The sequence below is a fragment of the Engystomops pustulosus genome, chromosome 3 (genome assembly GCF_040894005.1).
Source record: "Engystomops pustulosus chromosome 3, aEngPut4.maternal, whole genome shotgun sequence".
NCBI lineage: Eukaryota > Metazoa > Chordata > Amphibia > Anura > Leptodactylidae > Engystomops > Engystomops pustulosus.
The window spans coordinates 46,913,894-46,935,052 of NC_092413.1; the positions used below are offsets into that span (position 1 = coordinate 46,913,894).

Genomic DNA, 21,159 nt, shown 5'->3' on the forward strand with positions numbered 1-21,159 from the left:
TGGGGGGCTAGTGACCCATTTCCCTACAAAACAAACAGGGTTGATATGATCCAGTCAGCTATAACTGTACTGGTGCTGAGGAAGCAGGGGGGAGGGTGAGACAATTTAACAGCCTGTAAAGGCGGATCATAGAGGGTAGCCCCTTGGGTTCATTAGCATAATTTTAAAAGTTACTTTTAAGGAAGGAGGCTATGAATAAGAAATATAAGAAGATTACCACAGTCACAGTTACTGGATCTAAATCCCTGATTTGTCATGTTTGAATGTGAAGGTAGATTTTATTTAATCAGTGTATTTTTGTAAAAATTAAGTCATAATCAGACACATCAATTACAATTTTTCGTTTAACAAACTGTTGTCACATTTCTCATTGTGCCTTTAGAAAATGAAATCTGAATGTTGCTTGCACCTCTGGCACATAGCATGAGGGACCTTTGCATACAGACTGTTCTCAGCAGTTAAGTATTCATTTGATAACTCAATTACTAGTGTCGACATTAAAGCCCAGCAGGCATTTCATTAACAATTCAATATAAGGGTCATTAGATCCGGCAGAGACTTGCTTTGACCTATGATAAATCTGTATTATACTTCTAAATTGGAAATTACAGTTTGTGCCAGTATTCATTTCATAAGAGGAAAGAAATGGAGAAAGATCTTTGAGGTGGCCGACAAATTCCAGGCTTATGAAGAAAAACCTTTAAATTCTCCTAAATCAGAAATTGGAGAGTATAAAGAAAATAAATTACTTTTTTAACAAGTAGAAGGCCAAAAATGCAATTCTAAGAGGTTAAAAAGAACTTACTTAGTACTATAACTGTTCTAATCATTCTAGGAGTACACTGCCTAAAGAGCTACTCATTGATCCTCCCTAGACGGTGGCCATTGGCAGAGCTTGTTGAAGAGTTTGTCTAAAACTTAAAAAAACATGCTGCGCAGTATCGGTTGTATACAGTATTGCAGCTTATCTACACTGAACTGAATGGGTCCAAGCTTTATTGATACACAGATGCTTTGTAGAGAAGGGTTGATTTTTTTGGTAAGAAGACAAGCATATCTTTCTAATCCCAGAAAACTTTAAAAATGACCTTTTATTATAAATTAGGTGTACCGGAATGTAGATTATTGTTCACGAATTTGGAACATGAAGTTGGGAGTGTGATGGATCTTGTTCACCAAGACGCCATCTTGTTCACTGTCGTCCATCTCATGATTCAGACACGATCTTCTGCAGTGCCTGAAGTCATGTTTTTGTCAGGTTCCAGGGGTACTGGACCCACTCGGCCACAGTGGACGATGATTTAAGCACACATCAAACTCGCTCATGGGAAATGGAGGGATGTTCCAAGTTGGTGGGAATCCCCTGACACAGGGACTACTTCTGACCTTTTAAAATCGGTAGATTTTATGTCAGACAATGATCTATAGGAACGCTTAGGGGGCCGTTGATCCATGCAATATACTAAACTAAAATTAAAAGCAATGATTGTAAAGCCTTTTGTAGAAAATTTGGCTGTCACAGGTGCCCCAGCAATCCATGTCCTGGATCTTGGGCACACCCGTGCCCCAATCCCTAGGGCGTGCGCGCCGGCATTCTGAGATTTAAAGGGCCAGCGATAATTGGTGCTGGCCACTTTTGGGGGGTCCCACGCCATATGTTTGCGCTCACTAGCCTTAGAGAAAGCGTCCTGCGTTCCAAGCTGTTGTTCCTGTCCCCGCCTTGCCTGAATTCCTCGGACCTGACCTGTTGTTGACCTCGGGCCTGACCTGTGACCTTGCATCTTTGCCGCCATCCCAGAATACGTGCCTGTACCTGACCTCAAGCCTCAACCTCGAATCTGTACCTCGACCTTGGCTGCCACCGCCGGCTAGTCGCACCTGTGGAACGACCTTGTGGCACCCTGGCGCAGCAAGACCATCCCATTCTGTGGCTGGCTCTGGTGAATACCAGATGCCACTTAGATTCCGGTTCCAGGTTCGGCTAGTACCATCTCCTGCGGTGGTCCAGGGCGTCCACCCGAACCCAGACATTGGCAAACCTAGGAGATAGCGGTTGTGGTAGAGCAGAGCTACTAAGATTACTCACATGACTATACTTTTTCAACTTGGGAATACCCATTTAAGGATTAATTTTGTATTAGAGTTCACAGTTTATACCTGTATATGTTCAAATAAAAAGAGACTTCATTGACTTTGTGTTCAATGATTTTAATGAAAGCATTTGGAAAAGAAAAGCACTTACGGTAGCTTGATTCCTCTTCGGTAAATCATAAAAACATAAATGTACTATTTTCATGCTCGGTTAAAGGGCACCTACCACCACGATTCTGCCTATAAAGGTAGAACGGGTGGAAGGTGGATGAATGGGACGTAAGGATAGCCCTTTTTGGGCTAATCCTTACGTCCCGGCTATCCTTTTGTAAACTTTAATTACTTTATATGCTAATTTTTTAAGCGGCTACTGGGCCGTGAAGTAGCCGGACATGAGGCTACTAGTCGCGGCTACTCCACGCCCCAGGTGCCATCCCGGACAGTGGAGTCTCACCTTTCATGTCATCGGGTAAGACCTGGTTTGTACGATTACACTGCAATGTTTATTGACTATTATGACAATGGCTTCATGTACCTTCAGCTTTACAGTGGGTTCTCATCCAAGATCCCACCCGCATTAGTACTAGGTCTTACCTGTGTATATACATTGTAACGGTCCTCCACTTTTTGTTGTCCGGTGATGCCCCCCTTCTTTCTCTGTTCTCGTCACCACTGGATTTTTTATGTTTTATGCAATGTTTAATAAAGTACAAATCATTTTTCTAAACTTTAAGTTCTAGTCTGGCTTTCTTCCTTCAGGGGGCTCCCGGGAGGTACAATAGGATATTTTTTCCACGCCCCAGTAGCCTCGTTCCTCCGCCTACCAGGTAATCTTCGGCGCGCAGCTCCTCGTAGCTGCGCTCCCTCGTCCGAGTACCCGGCGTTCTGCGCATGCGCAGTAGCGCCGGCCTCGGAGCTAGGATATTCGCCGGCCTAGGATATTCGCAAGTCGGTTTTCCAGAATATTACCGTTTTGCTCCGAATTACCCCAGGTTTTTGGAGCATCGCTGCCGGCATGCACGCGATGGAAATCGGGGGGCGTGGCCGTCGGGAAACCCTACGGATTCGGAAAAATCGCTGTATTTTTTTTAAAAAAAGTGTTGCTTGACACGCACTTACCTGCACCCAGGCTAGCTTGGTGAACTTCAGTGAACTCCGACGGATTTCAGCGCAGCAGCGACACCTGGTGGACATCGGGCGCACTACCTTAGTGAATCCCAGTCGGACCCGAATCAGCGTCGGAGAACCCGCCTCTGGATTGCGAATGGACCTGGTAAGTAAATCTGCCCCATAGAGTTCAAAATAAAAGATAAGTAGCATCTGTCCTCTGTTCACTCTAAAAAAAAAAAAAAACTAAATAAGGCTCTTTGCAGACGAACAAACGTATGTGGGATACGCACAATTTGCAGTGGCATCACGGCTCCCATAGATGGCACCTAAACATGAAGCTGCCCAAAGTATAGGGCCTATTCTATATGCCCCTACACACACTTGCATGTGGCTGTGTCACAGGTCTCGGGGTCTCAGGTCGCAGGCGCACCCATGTGCCTCTGCGTGGAAGTACCTCAGCACGGGGTCTGCAAACAGACTTACCCGTTCTCGCTTCAGCAGTGGCTTCCTCGCCCCCTAGTACGCGTGCACACCGGCTTTGTGAGATTTAAATGGCCAGCGCGCCGCTAATTGGGTTGGCCCGCAGCTGCCTTGCTATATATATATAGCTCTGCCTCATCCTTTGACCCCTGACGGATCTTTGTACCTTGTTGCCTAAGAGAAAGCTTCTTTTGAGACTTTTGCGATTATCCATTTTGACCTTCTGCTACGCCCCCGACTCCGATCATGCGCTGCCTGTCCTGCCTGACCACGACTCTGATTCTGCCTGGCGTTTTCTGTACCTCGCCTTGGCCACTACCACAAGCAAAGTCACACCTGTGGAGCGACCTGGTGGTATCCCGGGCTCCGGTGAATAGTGGGTGTCACTTAGACTCCGCTCCCAGGTATTAGTATGCATCCTCGGCCTGGGCGAGCACAAGTTCGCGTGCTAGGAGCCTTAAAGTAATATAAATTCATATCTGCTTAAGGCTATATTCACACTGCCGTTGCCCGCCCGTACCGTACCGTAGCGGGCAACGGCAGTGTACGGGGAGAGGAGGAGGAGGTGAGCGCAGCTCACCCCCGCCCCTCTCCATAGCAACCTATGGCGCACGGCGCCGTATTACGGGAAAAGATAGGACAGGTCCTATCTTTTTCCCGGGTACGGAACGGTATGGTGCCGCACGTGTGCGGCACCGTACCGCTCCCGTAAGGTGCCGTGCGCCCATAGAAGTGTATGGGGGACGTATATCGGCCGTATATACGTCGGCCGTATATACGTCCCCCATACGTTAGTGTGAATGTAGCCTTAAAAAAAGAAAACCCTTACTCCACTCATTTTACGGAAAAAAATCCTAAAATCAGGCCTATAATAAGTATTACGAATTAATTGAAATAAAAACATCAAAAATACTGTATAAAAATGATAGTTTCTATCATTCTATAACTGTACGGATACCGTATTGGGAAAATTGTAAAGAAGAAACAAAAACTAATGCCAGATTGTTTATTTGTTCTACAAAAATGTTTAACAGATTCTTCTTTTCTTTTTTAGAATGAAATGTTTAATGTTATATAGAAAAATAAATGTGCCACTAAAAATACAACCTGTCCACCAAAAATCCAAGCCATCTTACACGAATTTAAAAATAAAGTATTAGCTCTTAGAAAACAAATGTGAAAAAAAAGTATGAGAGAAATGTAAAACTGGTCAGGAATGGGTTAAACAGAAGCAATTAACCATTTTAACAGAGGTCTGATACCAGCTAACCTAATCTAGGCAGGAAGTGGTTAGTGCTTGTTTGTTCCTACTATTATGAGGCAGCAGTAATGTTATTTGTGGTATAGTAATATACAAATCACATCATTAGGTAATGCAATAGAATAAAACCTATGTCCCAACATATATTTTATAGAAACCAAAAGTCACGGTTTATTTCTAAGAAATCCTAAGTAATTGTATAATTCTGTAAATGAGGGCCAAGCCGTGTCTTTGGGGACCTGGACATAGTGGTTACAAGGTTGTGCATTGCTAGTAACAGGAAGAGTACAGTACAAACTATTACTCACTAAGTTTCCACACACCAACTTATCTTCCTGTGAGAGTCTCACATACTCCCCGCTCTGCAGCCTTCTCATCACCAGCTCCTCAGTCATCTACAAGACAACATGGCTGCTCCCTGGAGCTGTGTGATCCTCTTATTCCTAGCAGTCGGTGGTACAGCTGGACCCCTGAGTGGTAAGTGCTGGTCTATTGCTAATTCATCTCTAAAAACCTTTGGAAGATGTTGTCCGCTTATTACCTTGATTATAAAAAATACTGATAGGTTCCATTGGAACTTCATGATGTATGTAAAGAAGTTTTATTTTTTTTTAATTATTTTTAGCTCAAGGTAATTTCTTGCATTAATTGTCATTTTAGATTCTATTTTGAGACCATGTGATATATACATGTCAAAGGCGCACTCGGCTCTGCTACATATACTGTTCTTAGGTGTATGTGTTGGAACTACTGCAATATAAGTCAATTAAATGGAAAACATAGTGTGAGGGAGTGCTAGAGATGAACAGGCCGTTCTCTGGATTGCTGGGAGTCCCCTTCTACGGATCAGCTTGTTATCAAGTGGATGGTGCAACCCCTTTAAGCCACTGGCAGTGCCCACTGTGCGTTCTCCAGAACCCCGTAACTTGGGTCTCTAGAAACGCCATATTCACCCTGATATTAATGCCCTACTTTTTTCCAGTCTGGATAAAGCCTGTAATGCAGTTTTCAATCAATTCTCACTTCATGTAAAACTCCCAGCAAACCCTTAGGAGACGCTTAAACAGCACTGCAAGCACAGAATCTTTTTTACACAACTTTTTGGTATATAAAAAATGCAATGGGGTATTTAGCACTTTTTAGTGCCACAAAAATTGCAATTTCACCACTTGAATCACCACTTGAAATAGTGGCTTGAACCACTGCTAGTGCAATGACGTGTAAAGCCAGATTTATGCAATTATTGAAAAAAATCGCAACCTCCTGGTGTTTGTGCTGCTGTCATTTTTCACTCTTAATGCAAATGCAACACCCTCGCCGATGCAATGGCGAGATAGGGTTTGCGAATACGTCCCACCTGTAGGTAACACCATATTACACTACATGGTCCTTATAGGATCAAAGGGGAAATTGCAGTGGTTAATCCTGCCTGGCAAGGCAGAGGTTAAGTATTTTGTATAATGCAAGATGCTATTGACCAATGTCTGTGTTACATCCTGTGCTTTGTGAGCTGAGATGTGATTGGAGGAGCAGCCACCACCTGACCAAAGGGAGGTAATAAAACCTCTGGCCCAGGAATGTTCTGGAGCACTCTTAGAGAGTTAGACTGAGAGAAGTCTCTCAGTCTATGTAGTGAGTGAGTGAGTAAGTCTCTGTCTGGCCCATACCAGAGCAGGAAGAGCCTAGCCCCTGCCTCTGAAGAGTGGAGCTATTAGACTAGAGTAGTGTAGTGAGGAAAGGGGTATCATTCCTACCTTCAAGGGTGATACCTGAAGCTCTACAGGACAAGCTGAAGCTTCCTATAAGGACACAGCTGCCTCCCAGCCTGCCCTCTACATCCAGGCTGGTGAACTATCTCCTGAGGCTCCCTCCAACTCACATCTCGGCACTCCAGCTACCTGTTAAAGGCTCGTTTTCTGCAGTTCCTGCCGGTTGCAATAAACTGTAAGTTGTTTGCTTCAACTTCTGCCTCCGTCTGGTCCCTGCTAATACGGCTGCCTCCATCACCGGCACCCTGTCCATTCCACAGAGACTCACACTCGGGACATTAAGGGGTTGCCCCAGGGAGATCCGCTATAGCAGCCGCTCCCTCATCATTTCTTGCCAACACCACCCTGCTGGAGACCTGCCAGGCTGTAGGACAGCCCTCCGGTTCCCCTGTACCAAGCACCGTGACAATAGCGTGCTTAGGCCGCAACCGCCAGCCACTCCGGTACCGCGGGCCCCGGCTGACTCCAGGCCTCACCTCAAGGGCTAGGCCCCGGTGGGGGATGTTGCAAGTGGCGTCACGAACAGGATATTTACTTCTGTGCCTTATCCTGGCACTAAAGACTGTACTTTATTAAGAAAATGACTGTGCTGCCTAACCCTGCTGCCATCCGGGTTTAGGCCCAAGTAATTGTGTGTTTCTGGATTGAACTGTGTTATACTGCTGCCACGTGCTGTCGAGCGCCGCTCCAGCGCTCAAGAGGTTAATCCTTGCAAGAACTGTACCAGCTCTGCTACATCCGGCGCTGCCGCGCCTGAAGATTTTACCTCACGAAACTGTGGCGCAGCAAGTAATTCCAGCCCGCCAAAACTTTCACTGGCGGGAAACCCAGAGACATCGCTAAGCTCCGCCCCCTGCGCGTATAGCGCGAATCCTGCCTCAGCGCGCTGTGGCGCAGCAGAAAATTCAGCCCGCCACAACTCCTGGCGGGAAAGACTCAAGCTCCGCCCTCTGGCGCGAAACTCTCCCGCGCTGCAACGCCAGTGAGAGCCCACGAGGTACCTCAGAGTCAGCGCAGCCGCCATCCAGCATCAGAGGGGTTAATCGGCCATCTTGGATTTCTCCACGTGCTGTCTCCTGTCCTGCCGACATGCCGCACAGCCTTCGAGATGAAGAACCAAGTGTCGCATGGCTTACCCACGAGCCTCGGGCCCCTTCCTCTGCTGCACCGCTTACTGCTGTCTCCCGTACGCAGTCTTCAATGGCGGATTCTCCACAGCGGCTGCCTCCTCCGATGACGGATCTCCTGAGGACCACCGCGGATGTGAGTACCATGGCCCCCAGGGCCTATATCACAGTGACTGTGACTATATCTCCCTTAACCCCGGCTGGGGTACAGTCCGGCCTCCCTGCAGAGGGTCAACATCTCCCCATAGGAGGCCCGGCTACAAAAGGGACTCTCTTAAAGGGGCCTGACCCCTTATCTAATGCTGCTGATCGTCCTGCGGAGTATCCAGGACCACCTTCTAAGAGGCCCAGGCTGTCCGGTGAGAACGCCCTGCCAGCTACAGAGGTTACCACCGCCAGCGCAACAGCGCCCCCAAGAGCTGCAGGTCAGTCCAGGAACAACAATCTTTCAGCTGTCAGCAGTGAAGAAGTTACAGCTCCTGCGGTCATCATCATGCGCTCCACAGCGCCCCCAGCTACAGAAGGTCAGCCAGAGAAGGGCCTGTTTCCTTCCTTTGCTGAGATGCCTGCCACCGCAGATGACCTTTCTACTGTTCCAGCTCCAGCTTCTGGGTGTTCCATGTCAGCAGTTCCAGTGTCTACCACCAGATGTCTTCAGGTGACAGATCTCAACACTGCTTTCTTCACCCAGGCTGATGATGTCCCTGCTGCAGTTCCTGCTTCCATGCCTGCAGCCATCGCTCTTGAGCAGCAAGATTAACCCCTGAAGGGCTGTAGCCCTCTCCAGGTACTATGTCCATTGTACATATTGTATATTTCTGTCCTTACCCCAAAGAGCCGGAGACCTTCCTGAGACTCTTACCCTTATTTATCTCAATCAAGAGATTATACACTGTCATGTGCTATGATAGCACCCTTCCTCTGCCACAGCAGAGATTTCTTCAAAGGACTCTGTCCCTCTCCAAAAAGAGGAGACCCTTTGCTTCTTCATTGCACTTTTCCCCACATCAAGGGCTGTACCCAGAAGATGGACTTTGTTACTAGAGACCTTCTGAGAGACTTTTGCCAACCTCCAGGAAAAGTTGCAATGTAATTTATTATCATTTTGCACTTAATGCCTTCCTTTTTAGGTATGGACATTCTGTTTGCACTTTTTATGCCTTTCCTTTGCAGGAAAAGAGACATTTACTACCGTGCTACTCTGAGTAGCCTATCTACTTCTGTAACGTTTGTAACGTTCAAGATGTGTACCCATTGAGCTCCTAAGCCAATGTGAATTTACCTGTTGCACACTGTCATATCTGCCAGTAGTATGCATTAACCCTTTCATAGGCTTTACAGGTTGTAGTGTGGCTGTGTCGGACCGTCTTTTTGTGTATAACACTGACCGCTACCTGATCCCTCAAACTGAGGTTTGCACATGGGGGTAGTCCGTAAACTGCGGGTCCTAAGGGGACCGGGGGTGTTACAGAGTTAGCACCTGGATGCCACTCATACATGGGTAAGGTTGTCAGTCAGGAGGTACTCGTGTCGCATATGCTCATGCAATGCAGATAGACACACTATATAATTGCCGCCAGGGAAGAAGCGTTGATAAAACAAATATACAGGCCTTGGTGCAAGGAGTGGATTACAGGACATGACACCACACCTTTCCTACTGTACAGTTCGGTTTAATGGCGTCAGCGACCAACTGTCATACAGCTACATATTTTTGTCTTAGTCCGACACCAACCCAGGTGCCTGTCTCCAGGACCATGGGCGGTTTGTCCCTACACCTCACATAGCCTGCACTTCCCAGAAGTGCCTTTAGCCCCCTCTGTGCCCCAAAACATCTGTAGTCGAGCCGAGGGCGGCTCTTTCAATTGCCCCCGGGGTATGCAACACCCTCGCCGATGCAATGGCGAGATAGGGTTTGCGAATACGTCCCACCTGTAGGTAACACCATATTACACTACATGGTCCTTATAGGATCAAAGGGGAAATTGCAGTGGTTAATCCTGCCTGGCAAGGCAGAGGTTAAGTATTTTGTATAATGCAAGATGCTATTGACCAATGTCTGTGTTACATCCTGTGCTTTGTGAGCTGAGATGTGATTGGAGGAGCAGCCACCACCTGACCAAAGGGAGGTAATAAAACCTCTGGCCCAGGAATGTTCTGGAGCACTCTTAGAGAGTTAGACTGAGAGAAGTCTCTCAGTCTATGTAGTGAGTGAGTGAGTAAGTCTCTGTCTGGCCCATACCAGAGCAGGAAGAGCCTAGCCCCTGCCTCTGAAGAGTGGAGCTATTAGACTAGAGTAGTGTAGTGAGGAAAGGGGTATCATTCCTACCTTCAAGGGTGATACCTGAAGCTCTACAGGACAAGCTGAAGCTTCCTATAAGGACACAGCTGCCACCCAGCCTGCCCTCTACATCCAGGCTCGTGAACTATCTCCTGAGGCTCCCTCCAACTCACATCTCGGCACTCCATCTACCTGTTAAAGGCTCGTTTTCTGCAGTTCCTGCCGGTTGCAATAAACTGTAAGTTGTTTGCTTCAACTTCTGCCTCCGTCTGGTCCCTGCTAATACGGCTGCCTTCATCACCGGCACCCTGTCCATTCCACAGAGACTCACACTCGGGACATTAAGGGGTTGCCCCAGGGAGATCCGCTATAGCAGCCGCTCCCTTATCATTTCTTGCCAACACCACCCTGCTGGAGACCTGCCAGGCTGTAGGACAGCCCTCCAGTTCCCCCGTACCAAGCACCGTGACAATAGCGTGCTTAGGCCGCAACCGCCAGCCACTCCGGTACAGCGGGCCCCGGCTGACTCCAGGCCTCACCGCAAGGGCTAGGCCCCGGTGGGGGATGTTGCACAATTATTTTGAGATTATTTCAAAAGAAATTGAAGACACTACTGACAGATTTATAAAAGGGCCAACACCACTGCACCACAAATCTGTGGAGCTACAAAGACACAAAACGATGGCAAGAAGCCTGCCTAATGATAAATAATATTCCCCATGACTCCTTATGTTGCTTTTGGTGGACAGCATCCCTGTAACATACAAGCTGATGACAAATGACGCAAATAAAATAAAATGTTTAAAATAAAGCTGTAATACCAGACACCGCCTTTAGGGAGGTGTGGCGCTCTTTCTGGAGGCAAGCTATTTTTTTCTACTCTGTTTTCCGCACATTTTTTAAAGTCTTTTTAAAGCTGTCATACTAATCCACCATGGATAAGCGTCCCAAAGGAGGGTGGGTGGAGGGTAGAAGAGTATTCCACTTTTATATGATGTCCCCTTCTTTCCTTAAAATTTTTGACTGAAGGTCACAAACATAAAAGTAGATCTACGGAATACTCCTGCACAACATTATTGGGCTGTTTAATACAGTCATGAGTGTGAAAAAAAGAGATGGACATATAAGATTAACTTATACCTTTTCTCTCAGAAATGAAACTAGGTCAAGGACTATGAGAGGCTTTTTATGTTTTATTTTTAATTAGCAAAATTAATTTTCAGTAAAAATACATTTAAAAATATGAATGAAACTAAATACCCGCTATATGATATTGACAGACTATCAGACTGATGCATCAAACTATTGATGTAATTTACATAATAATAATTTTACAATTATTTTGCTTAGATGAAGCAAAGTTTTAACCATACAAGCGTTAACCCTGTCATTCAGATACGTCTGCGATTACCACTGACTTCTACTATAACAAAGTGCTAACACTATGTACAGTGGAACACATTGCCAAAGATCCTAAACATTTTTGCTGGACTGAAAACTGTACTTACGTATCCAAGAAAACCCCCCAAAAAACATGCTTGAGGGTTATCGATAAGATGGACATAGACGAAAGGGTGCTTAGAATGAATAACACACTTTGACATATGTTGCAATGACCGTAAACAAATGGCCATGAGGCGAGATGAGAATGGCAGAAGTCCAATGTCGATTCTCTCTTCAGGCAACAAAAAGGCCAGAATCGGCCCTGGATACTTTACATATAGGGTAGCGAAAAATGGACCGGTATACCTAAATGGACCTGAATGAGGAATGTACATGGAAAAAAAAACATTATACTTGTCTAGATGTGAGTATAAAGTTTGGGGGTTTTAATGCCCGCATTAAAAAAAAAAAAAAATCATACAGGTTAATTTGGGACACTAAACCACAGGTACAAAAGGACCTTTGCGTGGTTTAGTTACCAAATCGCCATGACAAGTTCCCTTTAAACAAAACTAAAATGTCCAGTGTGACAGTAGTATTAAGGCATTGTAGGGGGTTGGTCATTGGGGCACTGTTTTAGTAACATTATGTGGTTTCCTTTGTGACCTGAAGGTTTTATATGCAAAAATGTAAATCATATGATGTGTGGTATCCAAATGTTGCACGTTTTCCTATGAACTGTTTCTTTAAGGACCAAGCTCACACTTGGATGTTAGCTGTTGTATTGGTGCACGGTGGGGCACAAAAGGGAAGAAGCACCGTTAAAGGGGTATTCTCGTCTAGGCATTCACATTCTGTTTCGTTAATCTGCCATATATAAACATTTCTACGATTAGATGTTATTAAAAAAAATGTTCCTGTGTGAATATAATTTCTGTCCTTGGATACGGCCACCTCTGCTGGAGGGTTTGCACAAAGAAACAAAAGGTTTTTGTGTATGAAATGTCCAGGAGTTACTGTATGTCTCACAGTCGCCCTGTGGTAATGATCCCTGAAGCCAAGCAGTCGAGCAGGACTCAATAGCACATTTCTGGCCACCGCTGCCAAAATGTGAGGTGGTCGTTTCCGAGGAAGCCATCTGGAACATTTTTTTAAATAACATCCAATTAAAGAAATGTTTACATGAAGCAAAGGAATTTAATTAAATGTGGCCTCTTGCACACTAGCGTTGCGTTTCACGTGCGGGTGCAATGCGTGAAAAACTGACGTTTTGGCTGCGTTTTTGTTCCATTTTTCCTTGGAGTAATTTGCGTTTTTTTTGCGTTTTCGGCGCATTTTTGACGCGCGATTCAATGGGAGACTCGAGCATATTTCAAAGGGACCATGGTTTGGGATTAAAATGTGTTATTTAATTGAAAAATAATGTCTTCTGATAATTTGCAAACATCGGCGATCTATTCTTCACTGTTCCGCGCGTATATTATCTCCCGACAATTTAGCAGATGTGAAGAACAGTGAAGAATAGAATAAAAACATTGTACACAGTGAACACAGTGAACACAGGATCATTTAAGATAAAAACACAGTGCAGAACACAGTGCAGAATAGATTACAGATGTTCGGCACATCTGCTTACTTGTCGGGAGATACGCGCGGAACGGCGCGAACAAAATAGCATGTGAAGAACAATATATATGTGTGTGAAGAACAAATTGCAGATGTTTAAATACATCTGCAATGTGTTCTTCACACATATATATTGTTCTTCACATGCTATTTTGTTCGCACCGTTCCGCGCGTATCTCCCGACAAGTAAGCAGATGTGCCGAACATCTGTAATCTATTCTGCACTGTGTTCTGCACTGTGTTTTTATCTTAAATGATCCTGTGGTCACTGTGTTCACTGTGTACAATGATTTTATTCTATTCTTCACTGTTCTTCATTGTTTTTTTTTAATTAAATGCTCGATCGCGAGCAGGGGAAATAATGTTATTCTGGTCACCTAGCAACCCTTACGTTTAAAACGCATTGCACTCGCATTGCACTTGCAATGATTGCGAGTGCAATGCGTTCTTGATGCATCTCCATAGACTTGAATGGGGCGTGAAAAACGCGCGTGACCCGCAAAAATAGAGCATGCTGCGATTTTGACGCGCGTGCAAACGAACGCAAGCACGCGCGTTAAAAACCACGCTAATGGAGAAAGACCCATTGAATACAATGGGACAGAGTGCAATGCGAGTTCTGAGCGTCAAATGCACGCGCAGAACTCGCGCGTGAAAAACGCCAGTGGAGAAGGGGCCTGTGAATGCCCAGATGGGAAAACCCCTTTAAGCTTTTGAAAGGCAGATTTCGATGGGATTGTTTTTTAGGTGCCCTGAAATATTTAAAAAGTTACCAGAACAATGGAAAACGCCAACAAATGACCACATTTTGGAAATTATACCCCTCAAAAAATCTATCAAGGGCTACAATGAGCATTTTAACACCACAGATGTTTCATGGAACTTAATTAACTTATGTAAGTGAAAAATAAAACTTTTCCAAACATCTTTGCTTTGGTCCCAAAATATCTATTTTTACAAGGGGGTTAAAAACAAAAATGTACTCCATGCATTCTAATAACCATTTGTACTGTATATGGAAATACCCCACATGTGGTCATAACATGGAGGATTAGGGACACAGTGTGGCTCAGAAGGAAAGGAGATCCACTTGGCTTCTGGAACAGAATTTAAGGTGTTAAGTCACATTTTAGGAGCCCCTGAGATACCAGAACAGTGGTAACCCCCAATGAGTGACCACATTTTGGAAACCTAACCCCTCAGGGATTATGTCAAGGGGTATAGTGAGCATTTTAGTCTGCAAATGTTGCATTCTTTTATTTTCTAGAGATGAGGAAGGTCAAATTAATTGTGCAATGTACATTGGATGCAACAAATACTGGACTACTCTCTTCTACCTCCTAGGGTGGTGGAGGGCAGAGGGTATTCTTGGGAAGTCATATGTCTAATTTTCCCCATAAATGCTAAACCTGCAATGTACTTTGATGCAGGCTCACACAGTGAAGCCTCACACAAAAAATAAAAAAGATGGGGAGGACACAAACACAAGAAAAAACACCTTTACAACCAGATCGCAAATTGTGGAACAAAAACAGAAGTAGATGACACAGAGGATGAACCGCATGGCGTAAACATCTATCCGGGAAGAACTTAACAAAGGAACAAACAGAAGTACTACTTCTAGTGGAATTTTGGCCCAGAACGATCTTTTGACCTATTTTCTACCTTGATGGACATTAATAAGTTTATCAGAGGGTTAACACTCAAGGGACATTTTTTCCAAGAAAACAAACAGGTTGATAATAACCATAATATTCAGAAACAAAATATGTTCCACAATCTGAATTTTATTGAACAAAAGACATTACGAAATCTAATGGAACTTGATGACCAACACGACCTGATGTTGTTTCCACTTCTGAGATGACTACCACCAAATCATCATATTATCCGATTAAATCCAGAGCAGAATCATAGACATTTTTCAAGAAACTTTAGAAAGAGAATTTTTTTTTTTTCCGGATAATAGCAGAATGCATGGACCCCCTAATCTAACGTATGGCCAAACAAAGGTTTGCGAGAGCGTAAACAAAATTCCGATATTACCATACTTATGGCAGATAAAGGGGGCACAGTTGTGGTGAAAGAAACCACATAATACAACAACTGGATTGAACAAATGATATTGGACACTACCACATATAGGACATTCCTAATTAATCCTGCAAAAAAATTCAAGCAAACTATTGATGCCATTTTGAAAGATGGGTACAGTTTAGTAGTGCTTAACCAAAAACATTATGAATATCTTACTGTAGAAAATCCTGTAGTACCCATTTTATATGCATTACCAAAGGTGCATAAGGGAGAATACCAACCACCTATGCATCTGATTGTATTGGGCATTGGATCCTTAAATGATAGACTCGGTGACTGGTTAGACTCCCTTCTGCAACCTTTAGCTTTTAAGACTCCGTGCTACTTAAAAGATACAGGAGAAGTACTCAACACTCAACAAACATTAACATGGTACAAGATACATTTACTTGGTTTAGCTGTGATGTATCGCATTAGCAGCCGTGGAACACCTGATTGAAAAGCGTAGCACATATAGTGAACAGCTAAAGGATTTCAGAGATGCTTTGCTATCTTATGGCTAGCAACTTTTTTTTGTTTAACCCCTTCACACTCTGCGACGGATATATCCACCACAGAGCTATGAAGGGTGTATGAAGAGGGCTCACGTGCTGAGCCCTCTTCATACAGAGATGCACTTTGCTGCATATAGCATATTTGCTGCATATTGCAGCGAAGACCCATTGCTAACACCCGCGGTCGGTGCTTGCAGAAAATGCCAGAAATTCCAGAAAATGGTCATGGTATTGTACCTAGGAAAGCACCCAGCTTTCCTAATCACAATAAAAAGTCAGGGTGGCTACATCCCAAGGGATTTTTTAAATGTGGGTCTCATCCATGCAAAACATGCAATTTTGTGTTGCTCACTAAAATGCTCTTCAAGCAGGATGAATCCCAACAACACATACATCAATGGCAACAGTGAAAACGTGGTCTATATCATAGAATGTATCAAATGCAAAAAAAAATATGTTGGGGCCATGACACAAAAATAAGAATACTAGAACAGAATATGTGCACCAAGAAAAGGGACGTGTTATAGGTACTGATACTATACACAATGGAAGTGGAAAAATAGAAAATCTTTATTTAGGTTCACACAAATATTAACCAAACGTGTATGCCACAAACAATTTAAAATCACTTAAAAAGCACCATCTGGTGCTGGGTCTCTACTATAGCAGCAAGAAAATATACAACAAAAAATGAATGCTTGTTGCTATAAGCAACCCTAAAATCTGATACAAGCCAAGGTGTTGGGCTATAAGGTTGCTATTCCATCTACCCTATCAAATCAATATAACCGGTATGATACAATGTGGTATAGACAAATGAATGATGTAGCAGTGCAAGATACTGCGCAATATACAAAAACCAGACACTTGAAAGATGAATGAAAAAATATCACCGGATATGGGGTAGATGGGGCTGGCTCCCAATCATATCATAAAACAGATAAAGACTTAAAGGGATATTCCCATTTCGGCAAATGAATGTTATTGTCTGTACAATAAAAAGTTAAACAATTTTCGTTATTACTTAATGTATTGATTTTTCACTGTTCTCTAGATCTCTGCTTGTTGTCATTCTTTGGGAAGTTTCTATGTTTACTTCTACAGATTCGAAAAACCCTCCGCCACTTCAAATTCTTTGCAAGGTAAATCTTTATTGGAGCTTTAAAATCCACATGCATATCACAGAAAATAGGACTTTACCTTGCAAAGAACTGGAAGTGCCGGAGGATTTTTCAAATCTATATCTGTCTACATGCTGCCCGGGTGAGTCTACCATGCACCCTCCTTTTGATGATTTGAGCTGGCTTGGGAGTGAACACCCTATGAACTTTGTTTACTTCCAGTGAATAGAAATCTGACCATGGTCACACTGGTGCACGGCTCGTTAGTATCACAGACAGTAAACTGTGTGTTATACCGAGCTGTGCACCTAGTTGACCATGGTCAGATTTCTATCCACTGGAAGTTAATATAGAAGCTTTCTATAGAATGATAAAGAAAGGAGTATAAAAAAAACTCTGACCGGAGCTCCCAATGATTCCAATACGGCTGTTGTTCAAAATTTCTTCAAAGATCTTCAATTATATTCTACCGATGAGGAAAGTTTTGCAACAAGATGTAGGTCACTATTCAGAACGTCCTTAAGGTACAGTGTTCTCCTTAAACTCACTCAACAGTGTGGTAGCAAAAACTAAAAGAGAAAGTAGGCACCAAATCGCATAGTAGGTTCTTAAAACCTTGGATTTTATTCTTAAAAGTTATACTCACAAGAGTATGTTTAAAATGTGCATAAAACAGTATACAAAACGGGACCTATAGAATGACAACAAGCAGAGATCTAGAAAACTTGATCAATTAATACAGAAAGTATATTGTAATCTTTTTAATAACTTTTCATTACAAAAACAATAACATTAATTTCCTTTAAGACTAAATGTTCTTTTCTTCTTTTTGGGTCTCTTTCCACTCGCTCAATAATAGGGACAAGGATGCACGGCTGCACCGTGTTACAATCATTACAGTAGAAATTCTGAAGAACATAAATCTGCCTGCTTACATACCTCCAAACTTTCCCGGATCCATTGGGACAGTCACGATTTTCGGGCTCAGTCCCATTGTCACACCCAGAAGGAGGTATGTGCCGGGACGTGAACTCTGTTGGTATCTTCTGGACACCGACAGAGTTGATTACAGTGATAGTGCTGGTGTATGTCCTGGTAGGCAGCCCGTTTTGTACATTTCATAGGGCGATTTGAGACACTTAACTATCGGTCCATAAGGACCTGTGGGTCGTTTACTGTCCTAAATTGCCTTGGCAGGTTCCCCTTAAACAGTTTTGCAATATGTAATAGGGATAAAATGCAATGTTCACATGGGCAGAGCAGTCAGAGACAACACCACACAGAAAAAATGTTGGAATAGAACCGGACCTAATTTTCTGTGGATAGTTCTAGAGTTAGTCATCTAGGTTCCATAGCCACCAGGCCTGCATGGTATGTGGAGCCAAAAGTATTCATACCACAAGTAGTGGCCGTGCTGGGGTACTGCAGTTCCGCTTCCATCTAAGTGATGCAATAGCTTCAATCCTGAGTGAAAATACACATAAATAATTGACATTCAGCAAATAATAGAATCCACACCACATTTCTCCAAGCTTAAAATGTATTAATAGAGGTGACTGTTCTTCTTGTGTTCCAGATATCCGCACGTCCACTGTAGACCCTGGATTCCCTAGAAATGCCAGTACAAATGACCCGGAAGTAAAGAAAGCAGTGAGGATCACTGTCTATGCCTACAACAACATGTCCAATGATCTCTACCTTTATAAAGAGTTAGAGATACAGAAAGCCATGGTACAGGTGCGAACTGCTGGAAAGTTGTGTTCTTATCATGTTGTTGCTGTAGTTTTCACATTACAACTCCATTTGGCGGAAAACTGAGATATGACCATACAGTGTGAACAGTCACTTATGTTAAACCTGTGCAGAACAGGTCGACTGTGATACTTTTACGTAAGGTCTCTTTTTTCCTAGGTTGTAAAAGGAGTTAAATATCTGCTAAGGGCAAAGTATGCAAGAACCATCTGTAGCAAGAGAACCCCCTACAACTTAGACAAGTGTGACTTTCAAAAGGAACCTCGTAAAGGAGTAAGTAAATGAAAAAGAACCAGGATCCGCTTATCACTAACAGGTGGTACGGGTATATATTCAGTAAGCCGCACACAAAACAGCGCTGGTTCAGCAGCCAGGAACAATGGCAGATTATAATACAGGCAGTATAGGTGGCTGCCCGGGGTCCCAGGCTCCAGGGGGAGCCTATAGCCACCCATACCACCTACAAACTTTAATGGCCATATTTGTAACGGCACACTTTTGCTTGGAGTCTTGGATATGCTACTATTTTCTTGGTACCGTAAGTTTGTACCATTAATTAATTAGTGTTATTAGAGAGATTACTTCTTACCAGGGGCAGATTTGAATAATCAAAGTTATGTCTTGAGGCCCCTGATGCTAAACTTTCCCCCTTGGTGTGGGTTGGCAATGCTCTTCTCCTCCTCGGTTTAGTTTTTTCCCCTAATTAAACTAGATTTCTGGGATTTTACATTAGTTAGTCAATAATGGATAATTACACTTCCTCCATAATATTTCCCCACTTTATTTCTGGCCTTGTTCTGCCCTTTATAATACAATAGATTGGACGTGATGAATGTTTGTTATTTTTTTCCTAACTTTATAGACTGAATACACAGTGTAAGGCCGACTGCACATGACCATGGTCGGTCCCTGAAAAACATACTGTGTGCTGGACGAATGTTATGTTCTGACTACGTTACCGGCGAAGGGCTCAGTGCTTCATAGTGATATATAACTGAACGAGTCCCCATACTATAAATTTAGACTGATTACAAAAACAGTTCTCGTTTTTAACAAAGGGCGGAGTTTCTATGTCTTTTTAACGTAAACTTATTTCTGCAAATCGTAGGGTATCACTTCTAAGATAAAATACTGACTTTCTTCTATGTTTCTTCTGCTTAGGTGGTCACATGCTATTCTGAGGTCTGGAAGATCAGCTGGCTGCACTTCGAGCAAGTTTCTGTCCTGGACTGCAGTCAGAATCCAGCCGAGAAAGACGATCACTTCCTTTAGCACTGACAGATCATTCTAACTTCTGTTTAAAGACGAGCTAAAGTGGGGGAAAAAAATCTAAAATACCAAAAAAAAAAAAAAAAACTGTGAGGGGACACATCTACATAAACTTAGATTTTTGACTACATATCATTGATACGAATCTCAGGAGATATCCTCTTGTGATGGGGTACACACTGGCACACACTGGCATGTTTGAAATTTACCGACTATAGAACACGATGTCACAGGCTATTCAATCTTTTTTTTCCTTATAATAATAAATGTTTTTTATGGTGACTAAATACGAAATGTGTATGGAATGTAGAAAATTTTAGTAAATTTGCAGTATACAATGTGTAAACCTTAGGGGCTGCATTCACACTAATGTATGCTCGGCCGGCCGTAGTGCTGGAGAGGAGGAGGAGTGAGTACAGCTCACTCCTCCCCCTCTCCATAAGAAACGGAGCTACACGGTCCTACACACGGGAAAAGATAGAGCATGCTCTATCCCCGTGTACGGTCTATGAGGACGGCTGTAAAAATGGGGCCTTTGTCAAAATTTACACAAAAGGTTGAATTCCGCACCTAAAATCTGTAACTGACCTGATGTAAGTTATTTCTGTTGGGTTTTGCTTTTTTTAATTTACGCTGCATGTGGATAGGGTTTGTATAAATCTCATTTACTATGCTGTACCTGTAAATCTCTGCGATTTAGCAATCAATGATTCTGCTGCAGCTATTCCACCATCTCCTTAGGCATTTTTGTGGTGTATTTAACATCTAGATGTTGCTTTTCTACGTACAGTATATAAACACACTACATATCATGTGTTTTTAGCTTGTGCTGTTTTTGTAGCATTGTGGACTAATCAGGGTCTACTGGAGCCATTTTTTGCCTTATGAAGAAGCATAACTCAAATGTGCAGAAAACGCTGATACAATAACGTGTTAAATAAACAGCTCGTCTACTATGTGTGTAAAAGTAGTCTTGACCACATTGTGCCACATTTTCTATCTTGAAGAATCAAAAGTATTTCCTGTGCAGATGCCTGATATCTCAAGTCTACTTAGTATTGGGTTGTAGGCAGAGAGAAATGAAGAGGGAGCTGACTGCTTTCTTGTAATGGCAATATGCAGGGGTAGCTCCATAATACAGCATGAGGCTGTGATCACACTGAGCTGGCACCAGGACTGCCATTGTAAGTGTTGGACTCGCCTGTCGTAGGACAGGAGAACTCCTGTTGGGCCTGAGGGTTGACTTCTTGGCATCCTTGTGACAATCCCTATGGGAAATACAAGTTTACCAGTGAAAG

At 43.4% G+C, this 21,159-nt stretch overlaps 1 protein-coding gene across 2 annotated transcripts; it reads left to right on the top strand.

The window, feature by feature from the left end:
• The first annotated feature begins 4,951 nt into the window (after nucleotides 1-4,951).
• Nucleotides 4,952-19,993, top strand: CST7 (cystatin F). Of its 2 annotated transcripts, none has more exons than XM_072140679.1 (5): nucleotides 4,952-4,970; nucleotides 5,311-5,419; nucleotides 18,417-18,577; nucleotides 18,752-18,865; nucleotides 19,754-19,993. In XM_072140679.1, the coding sequence occupies exons 2-5, from the start codon at nucleotides 5,350-5,352 to the stop codon at nucleotides 19,862-19,864; spliced, it is 456 nt and encodes a 151-aa protein (XP_071996780.1). In that variant the 5' UTR covers nucleotides 4,952-4,970; nucleotides 5,311-5,349; the 3' UTR covers nucleotides 19,865-19,993. The 2 variants fall into 2 exon arrangements, with proteins under 2 accessions (XP_071996780.1, XP_071996779.1); XM_072140678.1 differs by lacking the exon at nucleotides 4,952-4,970 and adding an exon at nucleotides 4,974-5,051.
• Nucleotides 19,994-21,159: the final 1,166 nt, after the last annotated feature.